Source organism: Pleurodeles waltl, chromosome 12 (assembly GCF_031143425.1).
Source record: "Pleurodeles waltl isolate 20211129_DDA chromosome 12, aPleWal1.hap1.20221129, whole genome shotgun sequence".
Taxonomy (NCBI): Eukaryota; Metazoa; Chordata; class Amphibia; order Caudata; family Salamandridae; genus Pleurodeles; species Pleurodeles waltl.
This window is the reverse complement of record NC_090451.1, coordinates 671,021,326-671,036,773: the sequence shown is the minus strand read 5'-3', so window position 1 is coordinate 671,036,773 and position 15,448 is coordinate 671,021,326. Positions and strand designations below refer to the sequence as shown.

Below are 15,448 nucleotides of genomic sequence, written 5' to 3'. Positions count from 1 at the left end.
AACCTTGTTTTTAAAAAAAGGGATCAAAAATAGGTTTTTAATAGCGCCTCGTGGTCGTCGGTATACTTATATTGTTGAATAGTTAAATTACACCCAAATCTCCCATCGGATGCGTTAGACCTCAGCCCTGGTGTATCTGTCTGAGGCTTGTTTATATAAGAGCCGAAACATAGTTTTAATAGCATCTGTGGAGGTTGTATGCATATATATTACCAAATACTTACTTTATAATTTCACTTCATTGCCTCGTTGGGGGTAGTAAGCGCTATATAAATTAAAATTCAATACACCGGAATGGGAGCATTTCACTTCTGGCCCCCATCTGCAGCTGATGGTTGTGTTTACAATAGTCCAAAAATATGGCTTTTAATAGTGCCTTACAGAGTTAGATATGTTACACTGTAACATATTTCAATGACAATTACATCCCAGATCTGGGTGTTGCATCACAAACACAGGTGTATCTGTTTGATACTTTTATTAACTAGTGCCCAGAAAACCTTTAAATAGTGCCTTGTGGAAGTTGACCATTTTATCTTATCCAATATGGAAATGATAATTTCATAAAGTGTATTTTCATTGGATGTCTAGGGCTAACTACCCGGTCTTTTCTATACATTGTTTAGTTTAATAAACATAATTGAATTGATTTTAATGTGTTTTGCGTGCGGAATTTCTCCTTCAGCGTCTGCCTCTCAATAAATATAAGTGGTTTGTTTTAGCATTTTCTTGATTTTTTTATTTTTTCTTCTTAAATTGTGTTTGTGACGGAGTAACCTGTCCGCCAAACTCTTACTCAGGCCCTAGGTCTGTCCTCTGATGAGGTCCGTATCGCTGAATAGATCTTAGGATGTGTAATCGACGTTAGTTGTAGCACTTTGTGTGTGTGTGTCACATGACCGTCAGAGCCATCTTTAGAAGAAAAACCCATTTAGTTGAGGGAGGGAGCGAGCAGACACCTCTAACTATCCTGGAAAACACTGGTCTGCTCTCTTCCGACTGAGCAAGAACCTTCCTTACTAAAACTGGTTCCAACAGTTGAAACTCTGTGAAGGAGGAATGTGAAGAGTCTCGACCCCTTTGCAGTCACTGGTCCTGTCTGTACTGGGCCTGGTGGCTCAGTGGGTTAATGCACCTGCTGCTCTATGTATCGCAGATTCCAATCTCGGTGCGTCCACGTTGCCTTTCTTTCTTCTGATATTAATACAAATATTACAATCGAAGACACAACAACGTGTGGCCCACTAGTCTAGCAATCTAATTTGTTCCTACTCTTTTTATTTGGTTCTTCATTGTTGCCATCTTTCATGTGTGGCTTTGTTTCACATCTCAACCCCCCTTCCCATGCCCCCTCACCCCCATTGACGCCATTTATCAGGTGTTTTTTTATTTGACCTTTTTTAGGGTCGAGCATGCGTTGCATGCGCTCGCGCATGCGTATCGCAGCGAGACGCTTTAGTGTTTAGAAAAGGGCTCGGAGCCCTGTCGATGTCACGTCAGTGTTTTTCATTGGTTTGTGGGCTTGCATAATAAAATCTGCTTGCTTTCATTAGTCGAAGGTACGCATACGTCATGCCTTTTCCGGTGGCTAGCCCTCCTCGAGCGCATCGACCAAGTACAGAAAACATGCGAGGCTCGCTGTTTTCTGTCCGGCTCGTGTACAACTTTTTCTCTAATTTACTAGCGCGATTTCGCTTGGCAGAAGTCGAGCGCTTTACATAGTTAATTGCACTTTTTCGGGTTGTACATAAATGCACTTTTGCTGATAGCGTTGTAAACTCCTAACTCGACTTTTCACCTATCAGCTCTAACATGAGCAAACGCGAGACCCGTTGCATTGCAAATGCTTGTTTCTCCTGTGAGCCCTTTTGAATTCTGTGGCATATCATCATCGAACTCAGGATAATGTGCTACATGGCCAAATGCTTATACGTCCCAAAGGAGAGAACTATTGGCAATGCCAATGCTTCCTTCTTTAGCCTGCCTCGCGCGTCAAACGTCAGGGGATGACTGACAGATATTAATGAGCTATTGAAGTCATTGGGTTGGAGGCGGGATATCCCACCTGTGCGACGTTCCGATCGTCCGTGCCGCCATTTCGGAAGAGGGTTACTGTTTACCCGTGTGTCGTGGAAGGGCACGAACGCACCTGAAGTAAGTGCGCGCGCGCCTTGCACATAACCCTCTATGAAGCGCGCGTGCGTTAGTATCTGCATCCAACGTTTGGTTAAATTTTTTTACAGATGGGGATTCCGTGTTTCTTGACACCTTTCATAATAGCTTGGAGGCCAGAGAGCCGGAGATGTTTCTTTTTCGGTTGTTTTGTCCATTGTACCAACAGTGCGAGTTACTGTCCTTTCAACGTTGTTTTCATATGATTCTAATCGTCGAATTAAGTTGTCCTATCTCTGTTTTCTTTACACAGTGAGTGGTCCTTCTTCTGTGGCCACTGCTGCTCACAGTCCCTCGTCTATGTCATCAGTAGCTTTATAGTCCTTCCTCGATGGCTGTGAGTCCCGGGAGGTAGTGAGCTGAAGGCAGCAGAGAATGCACTTTTCTGTCCTGGTCCGGAGGGCTCTCTGGGTCCAGGAGCCGCTTTGTAGGTGCATCAGCAACAGGGTGCGTCTGTTTAATTTTTCTATGTTTTTGGCTTTTACTTTGCCTATGTATGATATTTCCACTTTTGCAGTGTTTTATTGTCTTATATTTAAGTGCTTTAGGGATGACACTAGGTGAGTTGCATCGCAGTTATGTCGCATAAACAAATTAAATTGCTGTTTCTGTCTAATGAAGTGTTCTAGAACAGTTGTTCCCAACCTGTGGTGCAGGGACACCTGGTGGTCCGCGAAGCCTCCTCAGAGGGTCCCCGACTGCCTAGAAAATAACTAATATGAGCACATTAATGAAGTGTATATACATAAAGTTGCTAAATTTACAATTGAAAATTTTAAAACCTTCTGTAAATGTCAAGGTATTTTAAATTATAGACTAAACATTAAATTAGTATCCTCATTGATTCCTGGGAGCAGTGCAGGTGCATCAAACAGAATGTACTATGGAGGATGTGTGGCTGCAATTGAATTTATAAAAGCTCCTAGCTTCCTATTAAATTTAAAAGGAGTATTTTTATTTTATTTGTTTGCAAATTAAATAAAATGTGTTATCATTTGTGTATATGTTTGGTGGAATTTTGTTTCTATATTTTTGTGTATTGTTTTGTGGTTTAAATCATCAACAATGTATAGACCTGGGTCCCCGGCTTCAAATAATGACTCAGTGGGTGCTCTCCTGATTCCAATACTGATTCAGTGGAGGTCCCCCAGTTCCAGTAAGGATATGGTGGGGGTCCACAGAAGTCAAAATGTTGGGACTCACTGTTCTAGAAAGAAATTCAGCAGCAGTAGACATACAATAAGTTACAGACAGCTGTTTTTGCACATAGAAACCTCACCTACATTTATGTGGTATACTTCTTTACTAGTTACCCTACCCTTTCCTGATAAGATAGTTCTGCCCACGCTTTTTTTTAATGAGTTTCTTTACAATAAATTGTTGGATGTTTCAGCCTGCCATAATGCCCAAAGGGTCATTCATTTAGCCTGTTCTGTCCAACAGGACCTTTTGATATAAGCCAGTCCACAGACCCATCACCTTGGAAGCTATTGCCCTGGTATTCTTATAAAATGAGGATGTGTGGTTACAAATATCCATGTGAAGAACAAGTTACTTATCTTTGATTACTCTCTTTCTAGTGGATAGTCTAACTAATCGCAGATTCCTCACCAGCCTCCGATCTCCCCATTCATGGAATGGTTTATTTCTATTTAAAAAGGCCCCACCTTTAGGAACCTGCATACTGGTCCTTTCTGTTCACTGGTGGGCTTGGTGTCTGCAGACAGGCTTATGAAAAGAAATTGATGTCAGTGTACCGGGTGGTGCTTACGTGTGGCTCCATGTGTCACTTTTCAGAGCAGACTAGAGTTGATCCATGGTCGCTTGATGCAACACTACCAACACACATGAGCACTGTTATTTGATTGGGTTGAATCCAGTATGGCGCTTCGGGATAGTCACAAGGCGAGGAATCGGGTGGTTTGTTAACGAGTATCCACCTCAAATATTATTACTGAAGATAAGTAACTTTTTATTCAGGCCATTGCACATTGTTTCTGATGTAAACTCTGGCCTCAGTATACAGTCTGGCAACTGTACTTGATATGGCTCTGAGTTACTGTCTTTTGGTACATGATGGAGTCATCTACTTCCCTGTGTAGTTCGTTGAATTCTGCCTTTTTACTGATCTGTGGAGGCAGTACGGTACCTGATTGCCCTATGAATGACACTATGAATGACATGCCTGCATTGTAGGTATTAATTTCATGGTAAGTGAAGCAGTGTTTACTATCAGGGTATTCCAACATGTGAAAACTTTTAGGCAGGTGTTGTATGAAGTGATATACAGGAGACTGAGTGACGTCATGCTGCTGGTGTTTGTGTGTTGTTTTTAGAAGTCCACCCAAGGAGATATATCTCTGTATTTCGTTAATAAATCTAGTCCATGCATGTGACACTGTATGGACAGTGACCTTTACAGTCAGACGGCGTTGTGCATGCCCTGTGCCTCAATTTTCATCCCATGCATACTGAGTATGTAGCACACACTGATCAGCTGTAGAGTTCGGCTGTCTTTTACTGCTTATATAGAAGGGCAATTAACATGACAGCTCCAGAAAAGTATGACTGACTTGACTATCACATGGGCTACTGTTCCTTGTATCTGCTTGAATAACCTGAAGCTCAACCCACTCATAGGACACACTGCCAGTGGGCATGCCCTGAGGACCTTTCATTGGTTCCTACTTTTATTCCAATACACCGCTACTTATGGCTTCTCTTACACGCTCATGGCAGTAAAACCAAATTAGTGTCACCTTGCTGCCTCTTACACTTTCTCCGAGCTGAAATAAGGGACTGTAGCTGCCTTTCTTGAACTGCATGCCTTTGACTGACAGCCTTATGTTCACCGACTTCGTGATTTAAATCATATGGCTTCCTGTCTTAACTTTCCCTGAAAAAATTATTGTTCGCATTTATTTGTCAGCGACTTCAACTTATGATACGTATTTCTGCGTTTCCTTCATCCTCCTAAACCCCTCTGCACTGCCAGGCCACTTCATCACTTCAGGCTCGGGATACACACCACGAACCTGTGCTAGTTGCATTAAAAAAAAAAAATCTAATAACAGCTTTCCGACCTCCTCCTTGCGAAGACATTTCCAAATATATCTCTAGCCATGGTCTTATGTCTAGAGCAGACGTCTTCAATTTGAGGGTGCAACCCCCAGGGGGGACCGTGGAATCCTGGGAAGGGGGTCACGCATTCCCCTAGCCGATCGTTAAAATGCCTGTGTTGAAATTTAATTGATTGTCTCCTGTGCTATGAAACGTAGCTGCACAGACAACGAAAGAAGCTTTGTGCCAGGGTGCTTCCTTCCTGAAAGAAATGCAAATGTGAGCTACAAGTTGATCTGCAAATGCAAAGGGTAAAATATGCAAATGTAAAGGATGCTTGGTAGCATTTTCTGGCTTTCATTGATCGAATCACTCAAAGCTATGTGATGACAAAGGTTCTTTCTTCCTGAGTGGTAGTGCAAAGAGTTAACAACTGGGCTATGAAATGTATGCTTTTAATTGTAATAGTATATACAAGGTGCTTACTGGTGCTTAATTTGTAAATAAAAAGGTGCCGGTGCTCAGAGCTCTCCTCTGAAACGCGTGGCTGCTGCAGTGAAATGTGCGAGCACGGAAAAATGAGGCAGCGTAATCCTTAAGCAATCTCGGGCTCTTCAATACATTTACAGCTACTCCCTGCCCCTTCAGCTCACTCCTGCATATTTCTGCTTTCCACTTTTGACGCTTTTTCGTTTTTCTCTTCCTTCTTCTTTCCCAAATGTGTCTTTTGCTCGCAGCAAATGCTTGAGGCAGAGGAATAAGCGCCAACCCTCAAAAATAATTGCAGATTCTCAGCACTGGAAACAACAAGCACAAATTAAGCATGGGGGCATACTGCTCCTGAGGAGGTGTTGAAGGGGTAGCAGTGTAGATTTTCCTAGTAAGTTATGAAGGAAAGTCTTAATTTTATTAAAGACACGGAGGCGAATATTATGCTTAGTCTTTTCTTTTTTTTTTTTTTTTTTTTTTTTAAACAGCAGCTGCAGTCAAGAAAAATCACAAAACCCATAAGGCAAACAACAGTAGCCAATGGGAAACATAGAGTAGTTCACCAAATTCTTGTAGGTGGAGGATTGGAGAATCGATCACTAGACAGAAGTCTGTTGAGTCGTTGAGGAAGCTGGAAAGGGAGGGAATAAAACAAAAGCGTGAGAATTTGTAGAGGCTGGATAATACTCGCCTCCATCTCTTTAATAAAATTAAGACTTTCCTTCATAACTTACTAGGAAAATCTACATTTTATGGCAAGACCGGAGGCTCCTATTATGCTGTTTTAAAGCGAATCAACAACATTTAATGAAGCATGATGAATTGGTTTACTATAAAATATTCTGAAAACATTATCGTTAGACAAGTCAGCCGATCTGAGAACGTCCTCAAGGCGAGAACCGGCACAAAAAGCTTTAGAAGCCATAGGTCCTCTAGCTGAATGGGCACCAAAAGAGGAGATATCAATACCAGCGAGGGACATAACCTAACAGACCCAGCGGGCCAAAGTGAGAGAGGAGACGGGATTGAACGGTTTTCTAAAGGATATGAGGAGTTGGGATGCAGTGGAATTCCTCAAATCGGCTGTCTGTTGTTCATAAACTTTCAAGCACTGACCTATGCATAATTTAGGATGATTAGGGGAAAAAGGGATAAAACTCTGATGAAAGATTTGTTTTCGTACGTCTATAAACATTAAAAAGAACACCTGTTGGGGTAAAATGACGAGCTGTAATATCTAGCGCTCTAACATCGGACAAACAATTGAAAAAAACGAGACATAATAACATGGTAAGTTTAGTGGACACTTGTTTTAAGGAAAGCATGGAATTATCGGGCAATGAAATAAAAAAGTTTAATACAGTATTTACATCCTACAAAGAACTGTACTTGGGTTTCGAAGGATTAGAAACTTTTACTCCCTTTCATAAGCGGCAGACCAACGGATGTTCTCCAACCGGTTTTCCATTGATGAAAGTGTGAGAAGTTGAAATCGCCGACCTGAACAAATTGATAGTACGAAAGGACTTACCTTTACTGGCTTCTGCCACCAGGAAATTGACAATCAAAACTATATCTGTTGTAAAGGGATCAACATGTTTTCCCACACACCAGCTATTCCAGGGTGACCAAGCTGATCTACATGTCTTTTTTGTTCCTGGAGCCCGGGCCAGATCGAGGAAGTTTGAAGCTTCTGTAACAATAGGTAGGATAGATTAGGATTCCCTGAGATTTTCCAGGCGAAAGGGAGAGGAGCTTCTGTAGAATTAGACTGTGGGGGAGGCCGAGGGGTTTGGTCAAGAGATCTGGGAAGGAGGGAATTAGGAGAGGGCCATCTATTGAAAGTTCCAGGAGGGTGGGGAACCATACCTGGGAATGCCAGAAAGGAGCTATGAGAACTAATGTTGCTTGTTGGCGTCTGACTTGAGCCAGCAATCTGGAGATCATAATGAATGGAGGGAAGGCATAATTGAGGGAAGATGACTAATCATGAGAAAAAGCATTGAATGCTAGTGCCAGGGGATCTGGGCACCAGCTGAAGAATTGAGGGAGTTGTGCATTGAGACAAGATGCAAAAAGATCTATGTGAAATGGACCCCATTTGTGATGTAAAGTTTTGAGCACCTCAGGATGGAGCATCCAGTCGCTGGAATCTCGAAAATGGCGAGAATGCCAATCTGCAACCGAAGTGAGACTGCCCAGTAGGTATTCTGCTTGCACTGAGATTTTGTTTTGAAGACAAAATTCCCAAAACCCTTTCGCCAATTCCGCTAAAGGCTTGGACTTTGTGTCTCCCAGATGGTTGATTTAGCGAACTGCCGAAATGTTGTCCATTCTGAGAAGAACCGAACAACAAACTCTGTCTCTTGCTAGACTTTTGATTGCAAAGGAGCCGGCAAGCATCTCTAAGCAGTTGATGTGCAACCTTAACTCTTCTAGAGACAATGTGCCTCCAGTCGAGATTGGACTACAACGAGCTCCCCAACCCAGCAGACTTGCATCTGATTCTAATACAAGATCTGGGGCTGATGCAAAGATAGTCCTGCCGTTCCAGGCATCTAAATGGTCTATCCACCACTGGAGTTCTGAACAAGAGTCCTGGTCTAAAACGATGGTATCTGAATAGGCTAGACCTTTTTGGAGATGATGAATTTGTAATCTCTGAAGAGCCCGGTAGTGTAATGGACCCGGAAAGATGGCTTGAATTGATGATGAAAGGAGGCCTACAATCCTTGTCAGAGATCTGAGGGACAGAAGAGAACTGCGAAGGATCATAAAGATTTCTGATTTGATGGATTTTATTTTCTCTGACGGGAGAAGAAGAGTGGCAGACACGGAATCTACTAGGAAACCTAGAAACTCGACTTTTTGAGCTGGATCTAGAGAAGACTTTTCGTAATTGATAATGAAACCGAGATCAGAAAGAAGAGTGGAAGTGAGATGAACGTGAGATAGGAGAGACATGCGGTTCTGGTTCATGATGAGAATATCGTCCAAGTAGATGATCAATCTGATTCCCCTGCCTCTGAGAAAGGCCACTACTGGTTTCATTAGTTTTGTAAAACACCAGGGGGCGGACGACAGGCTGAAGGGCAAGGAAGTGAAGTGAAAAGTTTGGTTGTGCCATTGAAATTGAAGACATTTCCGAGAATCTGGGTGCATGGGAACTGTGAGATATGCATCTTGAAGATCGAGATGCACCATCCAGTTGCCTTGGAGCAAGGAATCTCTGAGATGGAGAATAGTCTCCATCTTGAAGTGTCGATATACGACAAATTGGTTGAACTGTTTTAGGTTGAAATCAGGACGCATCTTTTTGTTCTTTTTTTGGACTAGAAAAACTGAACTGACGAAACCCAAGGAATCTCGAGAAAAGGGACAATTGCTTGTTTTTGTAAAAGAGATGGAATTTCCAAGGAGATCAAATCTGACATTTGAACGGAAAACTGAGGAGGATGAGGGAACGATGATTGAAGATAACCTTGAACGGTGTTTAAAACCCAAGGATCTGCTGTGAGATCTCGCCATTTTGGAAGACATCGAGAAATACGGCCCCCTACGACAGGAAGACAAGGGAATTGACTTACCGTGTTGTGATGAGAATCTGGAACTGCCATTACCTTTGTTCCTGAAACCACTGTTTCTCTGGGGATAAAATTGTGGCCTGTACTCCTGGTAAGTGTTGTTGCTGTAGTAGCCGTGGGAACCTTGGTTGGGGTAGGCACGGCCGGCAAAGCGTTTCCTGCCTCTGCTGGCCCTGGAGAAAACCCAAGCTTAAAACGTCTGCTTCAAGGACTGCTGAGTTTTATCCAGGGATGCGAAAGTTGCTAAGTATTTACTCAGTTACTTTATGAAAGAGTCACCAAAAAGAAGGCCCTCAACTTTAATGCCTGGATCTGAACCTGCGAGATTTACTAATTTGGGGTCCAGTTTGAGCAGGAGAGCCTTTCTGTGCTCATGAGTAATTGCTGAGTTGGCATTGCCAAGCAAACATAAGGCACGCTGAGCCCACAGCGATAATTCCATGGGATCCACTGTGGCGTGTTCCAAACGGGCTGATTCAGCCATGTCAAAAATACGGGTTAAGAGCCCTACGATGTCCAAGAGTTTATCTTGGCAGGTAGACCAAGCTTAATCCACTCCTTTACGATGGTCCTTCCCAAATTTTGTAAAGAATGTAATTAGGGATGAATCAATAGTAGGTGTAGAGGTAATCATGGAGGGTAAAGCTGGGGGGACATTCGGACTTTAGTTTTGCTCGTATTCACTTGTCTAAAGGGGTACGCAACCTGGATGTAACGTATTCCGCCACATGATCAGCGGGTAACCACTCAGTAGAGTGGGGGTGTTGAATATCATTAGGGTCGAACATTGGAACCCCTTCTGCATTCATTATCTTACTTAACCCAGACAGCTCATGGCTCTTATGTTTAGATTTTTTGTGAGGAGGAGGGGAGAAAGCATCTCCATTGTCCTTGTCGGAATTGTCTGAATCCGAATGACGGTCATGCAACTCAACATCTGTGTCAAGAATTTTGAAATTATAATTGGAGAAGAAACATGTTTAGATTTAGTTATGCACTTCTTAGAAGGTCTGGATAATGGTAACCACTCCTTTAAAGGAGGCCTTTGAGGAGCCACGCCCTCTGTCCTGTGTGAGGAAACCTAATCCCAATAGCATCGTTTTAAAAAAAATGTAAGGGCCAGGATGCTTTCTTCTATCCCCCGCAGATTAGGCCAGCATGGTTTTTGAAACCAACTTGATAACAGAATTCTCTAAATTCCTGGATAATTTCTCCAAATAAGCTGAAAGAGCTTCTTCCACTTGAAAATGAATAAAATCATTTAAATTATCCTTAAAGACTTCCTCCTCCTCCTGGACAAGCTGGGAAACGGGAGCTGTCCATGGTAGTAAAATTGCAGTAATAGCTGGTTAACAGCAGAAAAAAAAAGGGATGGAAAGGGTTAAACTCCTCACCACAATGAAGGAGAGAGGCTAGGCCCCACCCATGGGGGTGAAAAGGATTAGAGAGGAAGACCAAGGAGTCCTTGGCGAGAGAAGCACACTCGGCGCTGTAACTACCGGTCAAAATGGCCACCGCTCTTTGAGGGGGGAAAATGGTGCTGAAAATAAAGAGCGCGTGATGCAAGGGCGGGAGGCGGTAAATGCGCCTACAAGCCGGCTAAGGGAATAAAGACGCGTAAAGCGCATGTAAGCAATAACAGTACGTAATGCAATACACATTGAAACTTGTATAAAATAAAGGAAATCAATAATACTCATCTCGACTGCGAGCAGCAAGAAAAGAGGGCTGTTCTCAGTCAAGATAGTTATTATTGGGTCAACTCGATGGTTATTGGTGCTTTTTGGTGAACTACTCTGTTTCCCATTGGCTACTGTTGTTTGCCTTATGGGTTATGTAGTTTTTATTGACTGCAGCTGCTGTTTAAAAGTAAAGAAAAGACTAAGCATAATAGGAGCCTCCAGTCTTGCCGTAAAATTAAAAAATGTATTACTTATAGTCTGGTATTACTTAAATCTGCATGTTGAAAACACCATTTTATCTTAAACATTTTTGCGCATTTTGTAGTGCCCTATTTTATACTGCATGTAAAGCAAATATAAAATAATGACTTCCATATTCACAGTGCTTTCTGTCACAGGCTGTGACCTTGCAGCACTAAAAATACACAAGTCACTATTCTCCACTGCACCAACCAAGATTTAATTCTCTGGTTACACACAGACCTCTGCAGTGCATTAACTAATTGAGGTTTCATAATGCACTATAGTGCATTTCCCAATGAGTAATCACTCTCTTATTTATTTTTCATTTAAGCTGCCTGTTATTTTATATGTAGCTACCTGATGGTGAAGATGTAAAAGAAAACGTACAAAGTGTTGTGGGCCATATTTATGAGAGGCTTGCGCTGCCAGAGCACCACTTTTATTGATGCTCTGGTGGCACAAGCCTCTCAGTCATACCTGTGAGGCGACGCATAGCCACCCTGCGCGGCTTTTCGTGCCCTCATAGATATGGAGTAAGTCAAAGCAGCGCAAGCCACTGCGTTGCCTTATTCTGTGTCAAAGAGGCGTTCCATGGGCGTTGCGGTGGGCGTTCCCACGCAACACCCATGGATTTTGACACTGCCCCAGATTTACAGAATCACTTAAACTGGAGCAGTGGCCAAATCTTACGCAGGTGTAATGAGAAGAAATGTTTTAACTTCTCCTCTTCTTTTTTTCTCCTCTTTCCGTGTGTTTTACATTCTGGAGCACACGTGGAAAGAGAAAAATGCCTCTGGGGGTTGTTTTTCCGGAAGGTGCTCCTTCCTGCACAAAAACAATCCTGCCTACGTTGGCGCTAGGGAGCAATTTGTGAGCCATCGCAAGAGGAAAGGACAAGAATGCACTTTTTTGTGCATACCTGCCCTTTTATATTGACATAGGGCAGTGTAGCAAGAAGACTTGCTGTTCTGCCCAATGGCAATTCCTCATAAATGAGGACCTTTGTTTTTAGCCACACCCTTGACCACACCCCCACACTCACTGACCTGTGCTAAGCAATTTTAATATTATTTCCTCACCGTACAAATGATTTGCCCGTGGAAAACGAGGATGTTTATGATTGATGAGGTGTAATAGGTTTTAGTAATCTTTGTCGGGGGGGTCCTTAAACATAAAGAATTTTGAGGAGGGAGTCCCAGCATCAAAAAGTTTGAAGACCTCTGGTTTAGAGCCTTCAACGATGTCACCATCTCTAAACCTTCCAATTAGCCACCTCCTATTTTAACAGCCTTCCCATTTAATTTGCAACTGCAGCATGTCCATGTAACAAGTCTTTATATTACAGGATCTTTTCCAAATCATAGTTGTACCCTTCTCAACCTTTGTGCATTGCTGAAACACTGGATTCTTTTCACTTATTGGCTTGACCATGGACTAGAAAAAATGTATGTTCCTTAGTAGTTATGATTCCTGTAGGAAAGTACCCTCTTTCTTGGCATGGTTACCCCCAATTTCTGCCTGTTGTCAGTGTGTTTGACTGTGTTTACTGGGATGCTGCTAACCAGGACCCCAGTGATTATGCTCTCTCCCTTCTAACTTGGTAACTTGTATCGTTTTCACCCCACATTTAGCATACTGGTGCCCCCATGTTTAAGTCCCTAGTATATGGTACCAAGGTACCCAGGGAATTGGGGTACCAGGGGATCATCATGGGCTGCAGCATGTATTATGCCACCCAGGAAGAGCCCATGCAAAGTGTTCTGCAGGGCTGCCATTGCAGCCTGCTTAAAAGGTTGCATGCACCCTTTTTCAAAATAGGTCACTGCACCAGGTCACTGTAAGTCACCCCTATGGCAGGCCCCCCTAGCCCAGAGGGCAGGGTGCAAGTACCTGTGTGTGAGGGCACCCCTGCATTAGTAGATGTGCCCCAACAAACTCCTGTGCCATTCTCATGGACTTTGTGAGTGCGGGGACACCATTTTATGTGTGTACTCAACATAGGCCACTACCTATGTCCAGTTACATAATGGTAACTCTGAGCCTAGGCGTGTTTGGTATCAAACATGTCAAATCATACCCCATAACTGTTGCCACTATTGGAAGAATGATTCCATGCACTCTGGGGGCTCCTTAGAGGATCCCCAGCATTGCTCCTACCAGCTCTCTAGGGTTTTCCAGGCAGCCCAAGCTGCTACCACCCCTTATACAGGTTCTTGCCCTTTTGCTGCTTGAACCACTCAAGCCCACGAAGACAGAACAGAGGATTTCCTTTGGGAGAGGGGGGTTACATCCTTTCCCTTTGGAAATAAGTGTTGCATGGCCTGGGAAGGGTAGCCTCCCCAAGCCACGGGTATGATTTTAAGGGCATATTTGGTGCCCTCTGTGCATAAACCAGTCTACACCGGTTCAGGGACCTCCAGTCCCTGCACTGACGCGAAACTGGACAGTGGAAAGGGACATGACCACTCCCCTGTCCATCACCACCCCAGGGGTGGTGCCCAGAGCTCCTTCAGAGGGTCCCTGGGTTTTACCATCTTGAATCCAAGGTTAGCAGGGACCTCTGGGAGCATCTGACTGGCCAGGTTAGGCAGGTGACGTCGTAGGTGACCAATCCCCCTTTCAGGGCTATTTAGGGTCTCTCTCTTGGGTGGGTCCTCAGATTCGGCTTGCAAGATTCCAGCAGGACTCCTCGGCAACCTTACTTAGACTTCTAGCCATTGGAACTGTGACTGGTCCCTCCAGGAACCGGAAACAATCTGCATCCACGACGAAAACTCTGCTTGCAACATTGTTTCCACGGCTCCTTCCAGCTTCTGCAACTTTTGCCTGGCTGTGCATCTTCTGAGGGCGGGAAGTCTTCAGTCTGCGTGAGAAGGAAGAAGGGCTCTCCCTTGGAGTGAAAGAGTCACTCCCCTGCATCCGCAGGCACCAACTGCAACGACGACCAGCTGCGTGGATCTCCTCTTTCCTGAGCTGCGTGGATCCTGCATCATGGGTGGTGTTCCAGAGTGATCCTCTTGGTCCTCTCTGCCACCGGTCCAACTTTGTTGAACGTATGCCCTTGCGTTCCCATGAAGGACAGTACCCCCATGCACTGCGTCTCTTTCAGGTGAAAAGGCTTGCTTGCATCTCCTCCAGGGGATCTCCAGGCTTTGGGTAGCCCCAGCCCCCACCACTCCTTCCTGCGACGCACAGCCCTCTGCATGCTTCCCGTATGGTGTGGGACCCTTCTACAGTCGTGCTGCGTGGGCTTCTCTGTGACTCCTCGTTCCTCGTCCAGTGGGTCTCCTGTGGGGGCTGCCTCTTCTGTGGACTCACTGTCTTGCTGAGGGCCCCCCTAGAACTCCCCCCGTGGGCTGATTTCTCCTGCACCTTGCTAGTCCCCAGCAGTTGCGCTTTTGCTTCACCGCGACTTCTGCCTTTGCCAAGACTTGTTGGTGGCTTTTCCACTCCAGTGACCCACTGCAATCTTCCGTCCGGCATGGGAAGTCGACTGCATCCTTCAGGAACTCTTCACCTGCTCCAGGGCTGCATTCCTGACCGTCTTCATCTCACCATCAACCAACTCCTGCAACCACAGCTAGGTGGGTAGTAGCTCCTACTCCTCCTGGGCTCTTCTGACATCTGGACTTGGTCCCCTTCTTCCACAGGTTTTCTTTTCAGAAATCCAGTGCTGGTTTCTTTCAGTCTTGTCTGGGTGTTGCATTTTCTTCTTTTCCTTTCTTTTGGGATTTTTGGGGAAAATCTAATAATTTCCTCCTTTCCTTTTGGTCGCTAGGGGGCACTGTGGTACTTACCTAGTACCCCCAGCTCCCCTCTACACATTCCACTTACCTAGGTGGGGATCCTGTGTTCGCATTCCATTTTTTTAATATATGGTTTAGGCTCTCCCTAGGGTCACTATTGTCTAACCGCGTTTGCACTGTTTTCTTTCACTTTCTATGCATATTGCTGATAACTAGTGTATATATTTAGTGTGTTAGGTACCTTATTTTGGAGGGTTGCCTCTCTAGTACATTTTGGTATTGTGTCACTAAAATAAAGTGCCTTTATTTTTGTAACACTTTCATGTGTGTAAGTGCTGTGTGACTACAGTGGTATTGCATGAGCTTTGCATGTCTCCTAGATAAGCCTTGGCTGCTCATCCACAGCTACCTCTAGAGAGCCTGGCTTCAAGACACTGCCTACACTTCACCAATAGGGAATACCTGGACCTGG

The 15,448-nt window shown here is 44.1% G+C and overlaps 1 protein-coding gene across 1 annotated transcript in view; it reads left to right on the top strand.

Moving 5' to 3' along the window:
• Nucleotides 1-2,024: 2,024 nt before the first annotated feature.
• LOC138267178 (threonine--tRNA ligase 1, cytoplasmic-like) overlaps nt 2,025-15,448 on the top strand; it is a 239,383-nt gene continuing 225,959 nt past the window's right edge. The window contains exons 1-2 of the mRNA XM_069216029.1: nt 2,025-2,154; nt 2,426-2,619. Of these exons, the coding sequence (XP_069072130.1) occupies nt 2,548-2,619 (72 nt within the window). The 5' untranslated portion in view covers nt 2,025-2,154; nt 2,426-2,547. The remainder of the gene's footprint in view (nt 2,155-2,425; nt 2,620-15,448) is intronic.